The 20,934-nt window shown below is 37.2% G+C and overlaps 1 protein-coding gene across 2 annotated transcripts in view; it reads right to left on the bottom strand.

Annotated features, from left to right (window-relative positions):
• Window positions 1-4,136: 4,136 nt before the first annotated feature.
• DCTD (dCMP deaminase) overlaps window positions 4,137-20,934 on the bottom strand; it is a 69,983-nt gene continuing 53,185 nt past the window's right edge. For both annotated transcript variants that reach the window (XM_032223807.1, XM_032223806.1), the window contains exons 4-8: window positions 15,939-16,055; window positions 11,185-11,281; window positions 8,323-8,397; window positions 4,582-4,641; window positions 4,137-4,320 (exon numbers count right to left, since the gene is read on the bottom strand). In XM_032223807.1, coding sequence (XP_032079698.1) covers window positions 4,632-4,641; window positions 8,323-8,397; window positions 11,185-11,281; window positions 15,939-16,055 — 299 coding nt within the window. In that variant the 3' untranslated portion in view covers window positions 4,137-4,320; window positions 4,582-4,631. The remainder of the gene's footprint in view (window positions 4,321-4,581; window positions 4,642-8,322; window positions 8,398-11,184; window positions 11,282-15,938; window positions 16,056-20,934) is intronic.

Raw genomic sequence — 20,934 nt, 5'->3', positions numbered from 1 at the left:
CTGAGAGATGGAAAACTTGGCCAATTAGTAGGAGGGAAACACACCAGCCACTCGGTCTTATCCGGATTGAGTACAAGCTTGTTAACCCCCATCCAGTCCCTAACAGCCTCGAGGCACTGGCACATCACGTCAACCGTGCACCAAAGCACCAAAACCTGGTTCAATGACCGTGGGATTACTGTGCTAGATTGGCCAGCAAACTCGCCTGACCTGAACCCCATAGAGAATCTATGGGGCATTGCCAAGAGAAAGATGAAAGACTTGAGACCGAACAATGCAGAAGAGCTGAAGGCTGCTATTGAAGCATCTGGTCTTCCATAACACCTCAGCAGTGCCACAGGCTGATAGCTTCCACGCCACACCGCATTGAGGCAGTAATTGCTGCAAGAGAGGCTGCAAACTAAATACTGAGTACATATGCATGCTTATACTTTTCAGAGGTCCGCTATTGTTCTATGTACAATCCTTGTTTATTGATTGCATGTAATATTCTAATTTTCTGAGATTATGGAATTTGGGGTTTTTATGAGCTGTAAGCCATAATCATCACAATTATGACAATCACAGCTTGAACTATCTTGCTTTGCATGTAATGAGTATCTCATATATTAGTTTCACCTTTTAAGTTGCATTACTGAAATAAATGAACTTTTGCACAAGTTTCACCTGTATGTTGGGTTAATACAGTAAAAAATATTATATTGTCTTTTGGGTATTTATCAATTATTTCAATTGTTAAGATTTTGTTTCTCACCATTGTAAATTTAGAACAAAAATTAGTAAACATTTTAGGTATTTGTTTTCTCTTCTGTTATTTATTGAAGGAAAACAATTAGTCATCCTTAGTATTTTTGCTTTTAAAAAACACAATTGTACATTATTTGATGTACAATTTAGAGTTTGTAGAATACTTTAGAGTATCCTGCTTGGCACACATTCCTCATTAAAAGTCATTTATTCTGTCCAGGTCCATTCAATTATTAGGCATGTGTTTGTATTTTATCATGTATTATGCATATGCTTTTTAAGCATAGCCATTAGTCTTAATTTTAAAGCTTAAACTGCTATTTAATTAACATTCATTTGGCTGCAATCCTAAATTATTTTTCATGAAATAATTCTACTACATCTATTATACACAGAATACAACAAAGAAGTCTTCTGTAATCATTCAGCTCAAACATATTCCTTTTTTTCTTTTTCTTTCCCATCCATCCATCCATCCATCCATCCATCCATCCATCCATCCGTTGATAATAAACTCCAGATCTTTACCTTGTTATTGGGTGGTTATGAACATGCAGACATGTTATGATGCATATTATTAAAACCTGGAAGGGTGAAGTGGCACTGATATTTAAGACAGCCCAAGCAGTGACCAAGAATTCCACTTCTAAAGCAGACCCTTATGGATCAAAGAGATAGGTTAGGGATACTGATAGCACTGTGCTTAGCAGGATCCCTCAGATGTTGGAGTCTCCTTTCTGTTACTGTTCAATAACTTTACAGTCTATGTTGTAGGGCTGGACCAAGAAAAGCCTGGAGGTTCATGCAGGGAGGGCTTCAAAAATTTTAGCAAGCGGTTCACTGCCTGGTTGCTGGGTGGACATGGCCATGGTGGGTGTGGCCTAGTCGGCCTCCTGCACCATGGCGGGGGGGAGCGTTTTTGCCTTCCCTGGGCTCCAGAGACTTTTCTTGAGCCTCCGGGAGGGCAAAAATGGCCTCCCCAGGGTCCGGAGGCCCTCTGGAGCCTGGAAACGGGCTATTTACGGTCTTCCTGAACTTCAGGTAGGTCTGTTTTTCACCCTCCCCAAACCTCCACATGCACCCTGCACTTACCTGCATCCAAAATGGGCCGCGTGGAGACTCCTGGGAATGGCACGGCGGGATGGGCGGGGAGTGGGATTTGAGGTTTCTCTGAACTGCACAGAATCTTAGCTAGAGGTTCTCCCAAACCCCTGCACACCCTCAGCAGCCCCATCCTGGGTTCATGATCCTTAATAGCCACCATTACCTTATCTGAAGTAATCTTAGGCCTGATATGAAAGAGCAAAAAGCCTCCTAATTGATAGGTACCCATGACTGTAGAAGTAAAAGGGATGATTGGAGAGTTCACTCTTAGCACATTATGTATTGAGATGATTTCTGGTAATACCTGGGAAGGTTCCCAGTGTTCTCACTAATAGTTCTTTTGAATGCTTGGCTGCCTATTGGCATCTAAGAATGACTTGGGCATTTGGCAACATAGTTCTTGAGCAATCTGTCTTGTGTACTGAACTCTGAGGTCCCTTGTATACTGGGGAATCCCAGGAGAAAAAGTGGCAGAATTAACGACTAGCAAATAGTAGAAAAAAAAGGAGAAACTGGCCAAACACGGTATGAGCTCACATTCGAGCCTAAATCAAGGCAATAAGGAAGGTGAAATGCTTTATTGTGTTGGACTATTGGAAGCTGATAGTACCACGTTTATGGTAGCCTTTTTAGGGAGGAATATCAAACAGCGATCCTGCCTGGCCACTATTACCAGAATGAAGTGTTTGGTTGATAAAATCATTCAGATTTACAAGTTCTTGACTCTTCAAAGGAAGAGTCCCAATGTGATTACAGGGGCAGCATCTTGGCAAATCTTGATTATTATTTTTTTGTCTCTAAGGATGTAGATGTTTTCTAGTATGTTCTCATCCATCAATAGTTTAGATCCATGCCCTTATGGCTCTTTTTGGGTGCAGAATGGTGTGGCATTGCATACTTCTAGGTTATTGTTTAAATCCGTTTTTGGATTTCTGAAACTTTTGAATTTATTCCAAAGGATCTAAGATTAAGACGCCCAGTCTGACTAATTTATGGATATTTGTTTCAGCATTTATTTATTTCAACCAAGATTTGTAACTGTTTCTTAACTGCAAATCAAGGTCTAATGATTGCAGCAAGCATTAATTGACAAATATAAATTTCTGTGCTCCATTGTGATCTTTTAACAACAAACATTGGCACTACTGAGCTCAGGTGGAGGGGGGGTTATATCTGGCTCCTTCTTTGCCCAAGAGAGATATTAAAAACTTAACTTTTCTTTCATTTATGGGTCACCTAAGGTAGACATAGGAGATTGTTGTACATCTGAGACCTAATATGAATTGAATATTGCATTTAAACCTACAGCTGTAATTTTCTCTACAAGGTGCCATCTGGTCATAGCTGCATGCTATCATTTATCATTATGTTCAAATACATTCATACTAACATAAAACCTCACTACGCAAAATAATATATGGTGTTAAATTGTTATTAAAGGACTAGTAATCTTCCTATATATAAGTCAAGATACAGGATTCTACCAATGAGTAGAGCATAAAAATTGCAATTGAATTTGAAAATCTGATAACTCTGAGAAAATATGGCCATCAGATATACTGCATCTAGATCATCAGACACAGATTAAATTCTGAATTTATAAATATACTTTTTCTATATTCATATCAAAGTAGTTACCAAATCTATGATAATGAAGGAAATTTATTTTCCTTCACGTGTTGTTTCTGTAAACTAAACAATGATTGCACACAAGTTTTTATCCTGCAGTATGGTTATATCAGAATGATGTAAAGGTTAACTTCATTTCCCATGCTAATTGAAACCTTCTCTCCAGACTCAGGAAAATCAGACATGTTTTAATGAATATTGCTCCTGGCTTTTCAGAGAAAGGCTCCACACTCCTCTCCACAACCTGTCTGTCTCCTGTGCAGCAGTCATTGAGGGTTTTTTTTCCTTCCCTAAATCAAAACAGACAGCCCATACAGGTAGACATATTCTTGCATTGCTTACTCCTCACATCTCTACATGCGCAGCTGAGATGCCTGCAGTCCTAGACGGATGGAATACAGCATAGAAAAAGGCATTGCCTGATATGTGTACAAGAACACCTCTTCAACAAGCTTGTTTCTCCAGAGAATGCAATAAAAGCTCAAGGACGGTAGGACTTGTAGTGTTCTCTTTAAAGTGAGAAGAAAAACATTTCCCAAAGCATTTTGGTGTGTGTGTGCATTTAATGCAAAAGCCTAAGGTATGCATACATTTGTACTGAAGTTCTGATACAAGAATTAGTTTTGTTATAGTTTTTATTTCTTTGGATCAATATTTTTCAGACTTGACAACTTTAAGATATGTGGACTTCAGCTCCCCAAATTCCCTAGCACAGGAATTCTGGAAGCTGCTCCACACTTAATATTGACAAGTTTAAACACTGCTTTAGGTGGTCGTTCTCTTCCTTCTTTCTTTTTCTTTTTGCACCAATCTCCTTCAATAGAATCAGAATTTTGGAATCTACAGATAAGAAAAGAAAATTGGACAGTACAATAACAGGACTGATATTTTAAATGGTTTATAAGTAGTGTTCTAGAACTTCTGTCAAAATCACAAAATCTCTACTATTCATTAAACCGTCTATGTCTTCTTTTAGGGTCTTCCATGTGGACCTGTAAAAAAGATGCTACTGCTTTAAGAATCACATTAATGAATCTCTAATGTGAAAAGTGGGGAAAATGTTGCTGTATGGTAGCAGAAAGTTATTATAGTCATACTTACAGGGATTTTTTCCTTCCCACGTTCAAAGTATGCATGGTCCTAGCAGTATTTTATTTCCTTCTAAAATGTAACAAAATAAAATTAGTTACTGCATTATAAAAGTTAGATACTTCAGAATAGAATAGAATCAAGGTAGAACCACGAAGGGGTTAGGTTGTCATTGTTCATTAGCTGGTTCTGATTCATAGGAATTTTTTTCATATGATTCCAATCAAAGGCCATACCTGAGATTGCCTTGGATTTCTCATTTTCCCTTCTGCCAGAAGTGCAGGATTTTTTTTTGGATTGCTTGAAAGTTGATTCATTGGTTTTGACAAGAATTGACCAACTGGCTTCCTATTTTGTTGACCTATATCTTCCATTTGCCTTCTAATATGCTCTGATTGCATTGAGATAGATGATTGGTTTGACTTTTCAGTTTATACTGTAATTTAGGTTTAAATTCAAGTTTCTAACCAAATAACTCACCTCAGCAATAAGTGTTTGGAACAAAGGCTGTGTGTTTTTCTGAACAGAATTGTAACCCACGCCTACCTTTAATTGAGGGTGCAAGTACTTGGTATTTCTTCTAATTAAAGGCGTAATCTCAAGAGTATAAAGATGTGCCAGTAATCAATTAAATGCCACGTACATGTATTTTACTCTTTAGTCTTTATTTAGGGTAGTATACACTTATTTTATTGGACATAAACAAATGCCAAAAGTAGCCTATTTCAAACCTGAAAAAGTTGTTCAAATTTCCTTATAACATAGCATCTTTGAAGATCAACACAGGAATATTATAGTCACACAGGGATTCAAGCTTTTTATTGCCTGTTTCTCCTTTGAATGTAGCAAGCCTATTGAAAAGTACAAACCTTTTGTGTTATCTATTGGTAATGACAGCCAGCAACATTCCTCTTCGTTTCATGTCATGATGCTATAATTGTTAATTAATGTCTTACAAACCTGACCTTGTATATATGGAATGTTTCCTTCAACAGGTAGCCACTTACGAACACACTATCAACAGAAATTGCTCTGATTCCCAGTTTGGGAAAACACAATTCGACTCATCCTCCAGATCAGAAGAACTAACAACAGAGCAATCAGACATTTAATGTGTACAGGCTTTGATTACCTTAGCCTTCTTAGCGTGCTCATAATGATGGCTATAGTAAGAACTCTTAAAAAGGCAAAAACAATCTGCTATCTTGCTTTTTAAAACATGGTAGACTTCTTAATGAAAGTGTGTACTTTAAATATTTATTTGTTCTAGACATAAAGAATGTAAAGAGCATCCTTCTCATGCTATTATTAAATCTATAATCCCTTGATAGTACAACTGTCCGAAGTGAGAAATCAAAGCATCTGGAAATGCTGAATTGTTTGATGCACTGGTAATTGCCATATATGATTGGCCTTGAAGAACAAAAATTATTTATAACAAATTTTCCAACAATTTTTCTGTCAATTTCTATGCATATCATTTGGATTATGAAACAGGCAAATAGTACCTCTTCAGGTAAATTGGACTAAAACTCCCAGTAATCTTAATTATTGGCTATGATATATTGAATTAAAAAACTATCATTCCAAAATGTAAATTGCTTTGCTAATTCTCTTGTTGCAGAATTTTAAAATCTTGTGAAATATATTGGCTTACTATTCAGAGAAAGCTAACAGAAATGCTTATTTTACTGCTCACGTTTGGATCACTAAGTCCTTTCTATTTCACATTTTAAGTTAAAAGTGTGTTTGTTGAAAGCCACAGTTTCTGAACCATTACCATTTTAAGAATGTAATCTATTTTTTGACTACATTAGCAATTTGTTTCCTATTTTAAATTAATGAAAATGTCCTTAGTTGTACATAGAATCTATTCCTGTCATGAAAAAGTTGATAATATTCATACATTTTCCACTATGACCATAAGATCTTTCTCACCATATTTTGGCCAATTACACTTATTGCTGTGAAAAAGGGTATGAAAATAATAGCAGATTATATGACTTACATTTACATTTGCCTAACCAATAGTAATTTATGTATAAGCAAAATACCACCAATCTCAATATAGTCCTATTTTACCTACATTGGATATATTTCCACAAAACAAGACAGAAGAAGGCTAGAGGAAGTTAATGAAAAAATAAAATCCAAAGAAAATATTTTACTGCTCGTATATTGTACAGTATATATAATCTAGTATTTCTTTACTGACAAAATACATTGACTAGATCTTTTCTCTTTCAGTTTAGGAACAATACTCCAGAACTACACAGTATTTACATTTCTTTAATGAAATTAGCCCTCTATTCCAAGAATGGCTCTCCAAGTGTAACTGGATTCTACTAAATATGACTAGTATGATCAATGATTGAAGGTATTGCCTTATTTAAATATATCACAAATATTATAATGGGAAGTGAATATATTAGGTTTTTGACTTATGTTTCAGCATTCAATTGGGGTTGATTTTTTCTTATGTTTAATGTTAGATGTATTTCTTACTTGTTTTTTTTGTCGTATGGTTTTTTGTTGTTAGTGTTGGATATTTGTTAGTTTCTTTTTTCCCCCTCCCTTCTTTTTTCGTATTTCATCTTAGTGATAAAAGAATAAATATGCTTTTTTAAAAAAAACAAATATAAAATATACTTTTTGTATGACCAAAGAAATACCAGGATTTAGAACCAAGCACAATGAGTAATATAATAATAAAAAATTATATTTCACAAGATTTTAATAGACATTTATAATGCTGGTGTCATGCCATATTAAAAAATACTCAACATACAGAATTTCAATACAAATATACATACAAAACATGTTTTAAAATGAAATAATTTGGGTATCTAAATTATATTGTTGTCAAAATCAAATAAAAGAACCTATACTGAAATCTTGTGAAAGTTTTAATCAATGTTTCTTAAACTTAATGCTAATTTTAACAAACCAAAGCAAGCTAAAATCATGATCCATTTGGCATATGAAGCCTCAATATGGATTAAGCCTGTTCATTTCTCTTAGAAGAAAATACTGACAAGCTTAGAGGCTAGTTTTAAACATTGCAAATTATTAGATTGTCCTCCCAGAATTTTAGATCAATGAACAAATTACTTTTTAGGGTATAAAAATCATCTCCAAAGAATTCTTATTGGTTCTGATGATTTATTCACATTCTCTAAGAAAAGTAAGATGTTTGGGGGCAGAGAGGCATAGGGGGATGAAAGGTACTGTAAAATTTATCCAATGCAAAGCATTTTCAAATGTAATGCAAGAAGCAATTAAGTAGCTGAAGATTTCAAAGTGTTAAAGTACTAGTTATATAACTGTCTAGCCAGTCTGAACTAAATTAAGCTAGGACATGTGTTCCCACAGTTGTATGCTGCTGAAGTGATTCTTTAACTGTTCTTGTACAGTCAATATTCACAGACTGAATTGTAATTTTATTTCCCTTCAAGTCAGATGAGTTCTTGGCTAATTGACACAATATATTGAATGCCTTTTGCATTGTTTACCCACTAATACTAAACTCACATACAGTTTCATTCACAGAAGATTTAGTAAAAATCTTGGAAGTCAAAGTTTAAATGTATAGCAGAGAAAGCACAAATGTTCAAGTTCTGATACATTCCTTAGATGTCTGCTTAAACTGTAGTGGCTATTAAAAAGTTATGCCTAACTTCAAGATGAAGGCATTAGCAGCTTCTAAGAAAAGGATATCACACTCTTCTGGAGATTTAATTAGATGTAACTCACAGAGGCTTTTGACTTGGTTTGCTGTTAATTGAATCAAAATCAATGATGATCTTGCTGCACTTTGGTTTGAATTTTCTAAAAACAACAAGAGAGAGGAATATTAGCTAGTGAAGTAGTTAAACATTTTGTTTGCTTTGGCTCCCAACTAAATTTTGAGAAGGAAAAAATATATCCTTGGATTCATTCTATGTTTTATCTCTATAGGAGCCATTATAGTGCACCATACTGAGAGATACCAGGACAAAAAAGACTAAGACAAAAAGACACATGGGGTTGCTTAGTCTGTATGTTCTTCAGCTATTGGAGTCATAAATTAGACAGGAGTTAGAAGGATTTCTAACAACTTAGCTACAGGGGGTAGCATCTCTGTAACATTTTATTGTTCTTTCCATGCCAAATTTTAATAGGAAACTTCCAAAGTTTGCTTCTTGTAGTCTTAAAGGAAAGGCAGAAAATACTGCATTATGCAAGGGGATAAAATACAAACTACTGAAGCTAGAATCATTTTAGAACTGTAAAATTAATACCATCACCATAGCTCATGCTTTTACATCATTAGAGCATCTGCTGTAGCGATTAGCAAGAGAGGTATTTGGGGGACTTTGTATATATTTTACAATCTACTAGTAAACAGAAGAATATGCAAATAATGTGGATTTAGTGTCTCATTAAGCTTGACAATTCAGTACTAGAGATTCATTAAACCTAGCCAAACCCTCACAAATCATTACAAAAAGCGAATAGTCAATAATGAAGGATATGCTTGGGAGAATGACTATACACAAACGTTATTGGTCAGAAATACTTGGAGGCATGCCAGCCATAGACAAATTTTAGAAAGATCTCACAACAGAATGATTTGTGCCCCTGCTGTAATAAATGTCTCTCTTGCACACATACACATTCATACGTTTTGTCACTTCATGTTTTCTACTTCAGTAAATTAGGGTAAAATTGTCTGTCAGAACTGTTGAACATACAAAATTCTATAATTTTCAAATTCTGAAGATTTCTATCATATAGCAATTTGCCTCCAGTGCCTTTGAAAGTCTACCTTCATTTCGTAACACTGTAGCTTTAAAGAAAGACATTTACAAGAAATGGTTTCTGAGATTGCTTTAATCTGAGTTTATTTTTGAGATAAAACTGTTCCCATTTGGAATTGTTTTATTTAAATTTATTTTTATTTAATAAAAAATATTTTGTAGATAAAATGAGTTTTGAAGCATATAAAACAGATAAGCTTATCCTTACATGGACATTATTGAGATGTTATAAACATCAGAAATAATCCTCAATCTTAGAAGCATACTTGTCAATTGCTATCCATTCAATGTAAACCTTACATTATCTACTTTAGTGTACTTTCATGCTGTCACTTTAAAAATATGAGAAACTGTGTCATTGTTAAGCTGATGACATACAGCTCTGACTCTCTGTCAAATCTGAATAAAATGTTGCCATGCTTAACCAAGTCCCACACACTGCAGTTCAAAGTTTGAATGCAGAGTAATTGAAAACAAATAGGCTACAACTGAATCCTGATGGGTCTGAAATTCTGTATGGGGTTAGTTCTCTTTTGTTTGTTTTTTGGGTGGCATGTAGCCTACAACTGCTGTCAGTGGAGATCCAAAGCAACTTCAGTGACCAAGGGCACCTGTTGGCAGTGTGTGCCGGTTGCTTCTGCCTGCATGAGCATGCATAGCCATTTTGCTTTGCCAGCCAATCCAATGGAATGATTGTCTATGTATCCATGTAGGCAACCTAGAAAACTGCAGCCAGCCTGATCCTTTCAGAACACCTGTTTCAACATCTCCCGAATGGCTGCTTTGTTCATACTAATATGCTCTGCAAAGTGTCCCTCATCCAGACCTTCCCTTGATTTTGTCACATCCCACAATTAGAATCATTTTACAAAAACTATCTTTTAAAAATGGCTTCTATAAAAGTTTTTACTTTATTTATAATAATCATTGTAAACTAATTTGGGATAGTTTAATTAAAAAGCAATAAAGTGTTGCAAATAAAATTATCTCTCATTTTCTATTTCTGATACCCTCTTTTTTCCTTTTCCATGATAGATGGTAGGCTGTTGGGCTAAGGGCAGATTGCTCATTAGAGGCATAAATTTATCTTTTGTAGAAGACTTTGTCAGATTTGAAAGCTGCATAGGACCCCTGGGCTACTCACTCAATGGACTCACTAGATGTCCATTTTGGCTTTATAGGTCTATATCTTCACAGCCATTTTCTTTATGATTGAAATCTTTTTAGTTACACAATGAATATGGCCCTGTTTGCAGTAACTAATGCAGTCATAATACATTTGCTAATGCAACATTTTTTTACTGATGTTTATTGTTTGTGAAGGGTTTCTTTTTTTGCAGAACAGAGGCTATTGTTTCCACAATAATTCCTTGTATTTTGCTTATTAAGTCCCAATCATAAGCCACTTTTCTCTGCAGACAGGTTTGCTATATTTTTCAAAGAAAATAAATCTAACTACAATTTTCTGCATGCTTTGGTTGCATCAAAACCATAGCAGCGTGTCCAATACAAGAAAATCGGTCCATGAAAAACAGCTCATCTGTGCTTGTTCGGTATAATAAGAATGCTCTGGAAAAGTTCACAACAATCGATCACTTTCCCATTATTGTCCCAACCCTACTTTTAGTATTAATAACATTACTGTCTCAAGTTACACCGTTCTGTATATAAAAGGGAAATGAGAAATTATTGAAGTGAGCAACAGATTTCTTCACAATTTAAGACAAAGCAATAGCAACCCCATGTATATAAAAGAAAGATTGGGGACAGGGGGTGGGGTGGGTAAGGATGTATATATCCCCATGTGTTGACTCACGTATATAAAATTCCAGCTAGATCAAACAAGCGCCGTGCAGCTATCATTTCCGGAGTATCGTGATATTTATCAGACATAAAAATGACTTCTTTTATCCCTAGAACAGTGGGGGGAAAACAGAACTGAAAACAAAAGCATCAAGTACAAGCCAAGGACATGTAGACCAAAAAATCCTGTTAAGAGATGTTCAATAAAATTTGCATGCAGCTAAAGAAAAGGCAGGGGGGAGACTCTTGCACAAATCTCCATGTGCCAGAGGCAGCAATATGAGTTCCGTTGATCACTGACATTATATTTTAATTACTGCAAAGGGAACAGTTACAGATTTCTTTGTATAAACCCCTAGTATGTTTGACTCCATAGTCAAGCTTTTATAAAATGGACTGAACTGTTTGCCCAGAAGTAATTACGTGTTCAGAGATTCAGCGATGTTGTAGGCACGAGAATATACCCCATGTTAGAAACATCAATTGTACCCCTACATTGCCTATGTATCCCATTTACTTTAAACTCAACTACTGAATGCAACCAGTTAAAATGCAGCATGCTGATCCTGCACATTATAAACAAGCTAAAATAGGTCATCTAACATGATAGCAACAACTACAATCAGCATGACAGATCTGGATCATGTATTCTGTAATTTAGATGTTGCTATAAATAAAATATTTTTGGAAAGGAGCAGTGCTGTTAATGAGGCAAAAAATTGTACTTGTAGCCTCAAGGCTATAGGGCTTTAAAATGGGGGAAATATAGTGTTAGGATTTCAAGGACTGTAATACAAATAAATTATTATTGTCTTTACTTAAGCAACTGTTGAAGGATATATAAAAAAACTGTAGACAGATGCCATGCATTCAGCAACAAACTGTAAGTATACTTTGTACTTTGTTTGCATTTCTGTATGCAGATGAGTAAGCTACAACTGTCCATCTGTGAGCACCGAACCACAACTTTTCTCTGAAGAACATAGTTTTGCACATCTTCCATACAAATTCAAATCCTTCTATCTGCTGCATCCAACTATATCTCATCACTAACAATCAGAGCCAAACTTAATTCTGCTCATCTTACTCTGTCAAAATGTTATATTAACATAAAAAGGTAAAGGTTTATTCCCGTCTAGTCGTTGTCCAACACTAGGGAGCGCTGCTCATCTCCATTTCTTAATCAAGGGAGCCAGCCAAAGACACCTCTATGGTCCTATGGCAAGCATAACTATATCCCAAGGTTCAGGGAACACTGTTACCTTCCCACTGAAGTGATACCTATTTATCTACTTGCATTTGCATGCTTTCGAACTGCTAAGTGGGCGGGAGCTGAGGAGAATAGTGGGACCTCACTCCACTGTGTGGTAATAATCCTGCAAAAAGCACTCATAGAGATAAATGCTATGTCTGCAAAGGTATCTTCAAATCAGTGTTTTTCAAATTTAGCAACTTTGTAAAAACACTAGTTTAAATGTTGGCTGATTTAACTGTTACCACTTACACACGGTGACAAATGAGCACCAATTGATGTGGAGTATTTGGAATCCTTCCCTCCCCCCCCAAATAACTGTTGAGTTATTCTGTAACTCAACAGTGAAGATATCAGTACAATTACCTTACAGGACTTATAGATAGTAATTAAAGAATTCATCAAGCTGAACTTAAATCTTGGTGACTACGTGGGCACTTCAGTACATTCTTTGTGAAACAAAGTGGTTTCTCAGTGACTAGTTTTCACTTGAATGCAGGAGGGGCCATGCTATAGTGTAGTGAAGACTAGGAACCCCAGCCCCCCTTTTGGTCTTCCATGCTTTACACTTGATTCTCCTCCAATTTCATTCATTGTAAATGAATGAAATCCATTTAGAGCTGTTCCCCAGCAGTCCAAATTACCTGAATCAGTACGGTGTCATGGCAGGAGAGGAAATCAACAAAACGGGGAAGCGAATCATCTAGCCACCTTCCAGATTAGAAGGATGACATTATGGTGATCACATGGATATCAAACCAATGTGCTGGGACTATAATTTTTGTAGTACCTTCTCCCTTTGAGATCCTATTCTTCCTATTTTGCCATCTTTTTGTCTACCGAGCTTCCCTTCTTTGAAGGGGCAGTGAGGCATATTCTGGCAAAAAGACCGCAGAATCAAAGCAACATGGGCAGCAAAAGTGGGTTACTAGTGCTCACCAGTAACACACGTTTGCTGCCCATGCTGATTTGATTCCAACTCTTTAGGAAGGGAACATCCTTTGCCTTATCCATTGAGAGAAAAATAGGGAGAGAGCTGTTATCCTGAGTCAGGTTTCCGCAAGGGCAGGATAGTTTGGAAGCAGATGAGGGTATGCCTGTAGGTTGCGTATTTTGGAGAGCTGGGCTGAGAATTGCTTTGCGTGTGAGGCAGTTCCTTCTGGGTATTTTTTTTTTAATATAGATGAAGTGGAGCTTCGGAGGAGTCACTATCAATGTCGTTATCACTGTTACTGGTGAAAAAGTTACAGTAGTGTGCTGACAGTTTTCTACCTATCTGAGTCAAGGAAAAGGCAGCAGTGTGAGATGATTTGAGAATCTCAATAGGACAGATGTGTAAAGTTGGTGCTGAACTTTCATATCATTACCAGCAAGGGGGGAAGGGATGGAGATGTCAGGATTGTTGTTTGATTGTCTGCTAGTTTCTTCCTCAGATTAATAACTTCTGTGTTTATATTCTCGTTCTTGACAAGTCTGTCAGAATTACTTTTGGAGCCTACATTTTTTATGGCTCTGATCTGCAGGGTCCTGACCATTTGTCACTTTTCTAGTGATGAGATCATGGACTATCTCATCCTTAAAGCTGACAATTTGGATGTGGCGAGTTTGCCACAGAAATTCACTCATTTATATAAGTGTAGAGGGGAGATATTATTGTTTTGAAATCCAGGAATAATTGCTTAGCATTTGTTGAGCTGGGTAAGTAACGAAAGTCTTTCAAATCAGTTTCTCTATTTTGGCAGTTTAGGAGCTGAGATAGGGAAGTCACAAAAGTCTTATGGCAGTTCCAACTATAAGCATTCCGATATATTGTTAGGAGTTGCTTTTTCTGTATGAAGGTAGTTGGGTGCTTCTGGATGCACAGTTGACATGGGACAGGCTGCTGTAGTGTCAGCATGACCAGCTTCTGCTGCAAATTTAACCCCCTGATTGCCATGGAGGATTTGCACATCATGCACTTGTTGGAAGTTGCGATTTATCCATTGCCGTATGAAAAGCAATCCATTTGTTCTGCAGACAAAAACAGACCTTATGGTACGAGGGGAATAGTATAGCTGTAGGGGGAGAGGGGTGCAGGAGATGTACTCCAAAAACTATTCTCACTACTTCCCTGCTCTGGGGAGTGACTTGCATTGAAGCTTTGGAGGATTGGTGCTCTTATTTCTGGATTTTGTTTGTGAATTCTTTGGCGATGAAGGGGGCCTTGAGTTGTAGATCTGCTACTCATATTTTTTATTGCCTCTGCAGTGGGGAGATAGGAGAAAGTCCTCATCTGTTTTTTTCTGCTTTGTTGGGTTTATGGGCACCATTATCATTACTGGGGGTTGCCCAGCTTCTTTCCTTACCCCAGGATGCCATTTTTAGGTTGAAGGACTGCACCAGAGTGATGAGAGGATGTAAACTCATTTCAGGAACTGCTAGGTTCTTTCCATCTTGTCTCCTCCCTCCCATGTTTTAAATACGAGCAGGAAACAAAACAACGAATGGGACTATGCAGACGTGAGCAATTCACTTGTTCTCCATCCCAATGGTGCATAGTTTTTTTTTCTTTTAAGTGAAATTAAGTAAAGGTTTCACTCTTGGAAAAGATGATCGCATGGGACATTTGCTAAAAGTGTCAGACCTGTAGTCTACCAAGCTACTACTGTGCATATTGACTGATAGTGATTCTTTTGTATTCAGGCAGGCTTATTTTCCCCAGAACTAATTGGAAATGTCAGGAATTTAACTAGAGATCATTTTTATACTACGCATGATCTCTATCAATGATCTACAAATCTCTCCAGGTAAAGAACTGGACACATTGGAGTCATAAGGGCAAAGAAAGACTACCACTGATGACAGGAGATGGTCTGACTCTCACTGCCAAGGAACCTGTAGCGATATACAATAAGCACAACTCCAGATGGCTAAGAAACCTACACGACTTTTCTCTGAACACTGTCACAAGGATGGGCATTTTACCAGTATCTAATAATCTGATAAAAAGGCCCAACTGTCACACTTGCACAACTGTAGCGATGGCAAAAATGTGTAACTGTTGTAATGAAAAACATAATTATAAGAGAGATCCTGGAAGTCTTATGACATTTATGACAAAAGAGATAAAAATCTTCAAGTGCTAAGCATGTCTGATATTCAAATTAAATTGTAACATATATATTCCCAGGAGATCTTATGTCACACAAAGTTTATTCTTCCATCTCCTCCCCTTACATTTTATGCACAGTGTGTCAGCAATGTAAACCGACAGTAATGATATGCAATGTCTGCACAGTTTCTTGGCAGCTGTTGGTCTAGAAAGTTAAAAACTTAAATTAAAAACAAGTAAGAATCACAGAGGATGCGATTAGTATGGGAAAACCTGGCACCAGTCAAGGATAAAAATAATAATAAAAGGAATAACTTAAAGATTGATAGCGCAATTAATTTAGATCTAAACAGCGGCACTTGTAATGATGTGTCCAAACAGGCGGCATTCTAATACCAAAAATAAAGCTGGCCCCTTTTCTTACCTGCCTGGATGATGAGCTTTGCACATTCATTACATGGAAACAGAGCAACATATATGCTGCAGCCTTTCACATCGGCAGAATTCTTGTTCATTATCGCATTCAGTTCAGCATGACATACTGATTAAAAAAAAAAAGATTTCAACAAATATTATTATGCGTGTTCATTAAAGAAGATCATCAATCTAAAACTTAACTAAGTGTTAACTGCAAATGCCCAATTCCTTCCAGAAGCAAACACCAATACAATTTGTCACACAAGAGAAATTTAGCAGAGGAGACAGAAGAGAAATTCTTCAGAAACCCAAGATCAATGGAGGTCAAGTGGTCTAGCCAGACTAGTAATGAGGAATGAAATAATTAAGAACATTAAAAGGACCATTCACCAACACCTACAGGACAAGTCAAGGCCATAGGCTGAAGCTAAGTAATTTCAGCCATCCTAACCGTGCCAGTATGTCATAGCACTACTGCTCCCAGAGAGTTTCTAATTGCCTACATAAAGGAGCTCATTTAGGGGCTTACATGCATGGATACATTCTTTTGATGAGACACGCATATGCTGTATTCCTAAAAATGAGAGTTATGACAAAAAAACAAGCAGTCCTGTCCTCCAAATAAGATAACTGGCAACCAGAGCACAGAAAAGATGACTAGCACAAAGAATACCATTTGGAAATTGTTCTGCCATGTTCCTACTACTAATGCCCAGTAAGAACTCTTAAAAACAATTAAAAGAATCACCGTATTTTTCAGAGTATAAGACGCACCTATCCTACCCCTAAAAGTGAGTGAAAATTTAGGTGCATCTTATAGACTGAATACTGGCGTTTTTGGGGTCCCAAGCCCTCCGTATGTTGCATTTTCGCCTTCTTCGGCCCCCAGAAGCACTCTTCAGTGCTCCGCATGGCTTGTTTTAGCCAAAAATGGGCATGTTTTCATCAAAAAAGGGCTCATTTTTGAGCTCCCAGCCCTTTGCACTTCACTTTTTCACCCTCTCTCCGACCCCCAGAAGCACCCTGGAAGCCAAAACGGGTGGATTTTTTGTGAAAACAGGTTGTGTGGAGTACTGCCGAGTGCTGCTGGGGGCCTGGAAGGGCAAAAATGCAACACATGGAGGCCAAAACCTTTTTTCTTGTTTTCCTCCTATAAATTTAGGTGTGTGATAATGCCGTGCATAGCAAATTCTATGTCCATGGATTTTAAGATATTCCTTGTCCTTGTCCGGTGTGTCTTGAAGTCCAAAAAATATGGTATTTGATAACCAGACCGTCATAAACAATCTGAAAATGAATATTTATAAATTCCAGGAGGCACAAGCCTTTATAAAGAAACTATAAATTTATCAGGAGAAAATGTATTATTTTGGCAGTATATGTGCTAAACAAATTAGCAATGATTTGCCTATTTGTGATCACTGTCTGCAAGCAAAGTCTTTGCTATCTAAAAGCCAAAGCTGGCAAGTTCAATTATCTGCAGCATGTTCAGTGGGACTGGAAATCACTTTAGTTTCACATTGCTTGATATATTGGCAGCAGGAGCTGCTGCCTCTGATGTACAAACCAGTTCTATGATTCTTTGGGTGTTGGTCTATGTAGTCAAATTCTTTAGAAAGATTTTTCTCAAGACCACTGAGAACCAGAACCCTGTGGAGCAAATATTTATTATGCTGCTATGATAATGCCGTGCAAAGCAAATTCTATGTCCATGGATTTTAAGATATTCCTTGTATAATCAAGCTCAGTTTGTCACTATGATTTTCCCTTGCACCCCCTCCCCATTCCACCCACTAGCTAAACTGATAATTCCCACATTTCCTAGTCAGAACAGCAATTGCCAGCTGAGTTTCAGAAGTTGCTGTCCAAAAATATACACTTCATTGTATATATCTGACTGGGGAAACTTTGGCAAGTAAACTGCAGTTAATATTTTAAAAATGCATCTATTGCCATTTTGAATATTTACAATTTTATGGGAACATACATTAATAAAGAGTGTTATTTCTAAACTACCATTAAACAATCTATGATCTGTTGGTCATCCTTTCAGATATACTTCCTTACCTAAACAGAGAAGCAAGATGACTATGGGTAAACAAAACAACTGGGAGAGAGAATGACTTCCAACCAGCTTCTCCATTGACTTTGTTTGTGGGAAGCTGGCAGGAAGCATTGAAAATCACAATCATGTGATTGAAGCAAACTGCAGTGATGCTACAGTGGCTGCAAATTTGCAAATATAACTGGTGTGAACATCCTTGAAATTTCAATTACACATGTGTAATGGATCCCAGATTTTGTATACATTCTTTAAGCTAATGGATTTGAGGTACACTGATTCAAAAAACTTTGCACTATCATGCACCATTTGGGCTACTTAAAGGTTTCAGACAGATGAGTTTTAGTAGTATATAGACCAGAGGTGTGACATATCGTAACTTTTCCCTCTTCGCTAAACTGGGGGTGGGCATGGCCAGCGCATGACACATCCAGCCTGATTTAGATATTAGATTAGTATGCCCATCTAATCAGTAAAATTTACTTTCATTGCACTGGTTCTATACAATGATTTAGAGATTCATTTTATTATAACCATTCTAAATTCATTCTGTAAAAATTGAAGTTTTAGGAGTTTGCTGGTCTATAGCACTGAGGTATGTATAACCAATGGCAAAGAGGAATGATCTTAGAGAAGCTTAAGATTGTTGTTGCCCATCAATTTGGAGAAGGTTATAAGGCCATTTCCAAACAATTTAAAGTCCATCATTCTTCAATAAGGAAGATTATTTACAAGTAGAAAACATTCAAGACAGTTGCCAATCTTCCAAGGAATGGATATCCCAGCAAATTCACCCCAAGGTCAGCCTATGTAATATATCAAAGAAATTGAAAAAAGTCCAAGAGTTACATTTCAGATGCTACAGACCTCAATTAGCTTGTTAAATATTGAAGTTCATGACAGTACAATTAGAAAAGACTGAAAAGTATGGTTTGTTTGGAAGGGTTACCAGGAGAAAGCCTCTTTTCTCTAAAAAGAACATGGCAGCATATCTTAGATTTGCAAAATTTCATCTGAATGAATCACAAGACTTCTGGAACATTGTCCTTTGGACAGATGAGACTAAAGTAGAGATTTTTGGCCATAATGCACAGTGCCTAGTTTGGCTAAACTAAACACAGTATATCAGCACAAACATCTCATACCAACCGTCAAGCAGGGTGATGGAGGAATGATGATTTGGGCTTGTTTTGTAGCCACAGCATGTGGACACCTTGCAATCATTGAGTCGACCATGAACTGCTCTGTATACCAAAGTATTCTAGAGTCAAATGTGAAGCCATCAGCCCAATGGCTAAAACTTGGCTGACATTAGATCATGCAACAAGACAATGATCCCAAGCACACCAGCAAATCTACAACATAGTGGCTGAAAAAGAAAAACATTAAATATTGCAATGGCCCAAAGTCCAGATCTCAACCGGATTAAAATGCTGTGGCTGGATGTCAAGAGAGCTGTGAATAAACAATTGTCCATAAATCTCGATGAATTGAAACAATGTTGTGAAGAAGAGTGGATAAAAATGCTCCACAACAACGTAAGAGACTGATAAAGTCAGACAGAAAATGATTACTTCAAATTAGTGCTGCCAAAGGTAGTTCTATAAGCCATTGAATCATAAGGTGTACTTAGTTTTTCACGCATGGCTTCTCCATTTGGCTTTCTTTTGTAAAATAAATGATGACATGGTATATGTGGTGTTGTTCACCTGAGCTTATATTTTCTTACTTTTAAGAACTACTAGGGATCAGACGATTTTTACTATGGCCACGTACATAAAACTGGTTCCACCACAAGTGCGCGCACAACAAAAGCGCGCCTGACTAAACCGCGGTGACTAAAGCGTGCGACGAATGAGCGACAAATTAGCCCTAAAGCGCGCCGACAAAAGCGCGCTAACAGAAGCGCGCTGTAACGTAACCCTAAACCTACCCCTAAACCTTACCTTAAATTAAATCGCGCTTCTGTTGGCGCGCTGTTGTCGGCGCGCTGTTGTTGGCGCGCTTTTGACATCGCGGTTTTAGCGCCACGGTGTTGTCGGCGCGCTTATGACGTTAGCGCTTTTGTCGGGTCACGCATAAAACTATGGAACGTTTTCACATAACAGTATAAAGATAATTTCAAAATTTATGTTGGAAATATGGTAATTTTATCATTCTTGGTGGGCTTGTAAAAAATACCCAGAAAATTCAAATACCATATACCAGGAGTCCTCAAACTTTTTAAACAGGGGGCCAATTCACAGTCCCTCAGACTGGGGGGGAGAGGGGCAAACTATAGTATGATCTGTCCAATGACAGGCTGGTGGGTGTGGCTAGTTAATCATGTGACTGGGAAGGCATGGCCAATTTAGCAGTCCATTTTGCCTTTGTCCTTCCTAAGCTGTACTTGCTCAACCTAAAGCAGGGGTGTCAAACTCAATTTTGACACAGTCAAAATCTAACAATTTATCAAAACATCTGTGCCTGATTTGAATTATATACTAATTCCTCAGCTAAAAATGTCTGTGCATGGTGACTGCCCTATGCTGAGCCATAAGGCCAGACTGATTGGAGGGGAGACCCACAGAGATGAGGGAGCACTGAACATGGAAGGGGAAAGTTCAGTGAGAAAACTTGACACCCACATTAGTCCAGTTTGAAGTAGCCATGTCAATCAAAAAGATCATTAATTATGTCCTAATCCACAGGTCCCTTGGCTGCTTGAAGATAGCCCCATAATTCCACTTCATGAACAGGTATCAAAAATGGTCCTTTGGACAAGAATAAGAAAAAAACCACCTGGGCGAATACTTATTCTAGTAAAGTGATTGTCAAAAAAACCCAGGCATGGAATGACAGCCCCAGTTATCTGAGATTTCTGCTGTGTCCAGGGAAAGTCCTATAGGAAGAAAAAAAAATCAAGAGAAATTAAGAAAGGAGAAAACTTAATTTAGAGGTT

This window comes from Thamnophis elegans, chromosome 9 (genome assembly GCF_009769535.1).
Source record: "Thamnophis elegans isolate rThaEle1 chromosome 9, rThaEle1.pri, whole genome shotgun sequence".
In the NCBI taxonomy this organism is placed as follows: Eukaryota; Metazoa; Chordata; class Lepidosauria; order Squamata; family Colubridae; genus Thamnophis; species Thamnophis elegans.
This window is presented reverse-complemented; position numbering and strand designations above follow the sequence as displayed.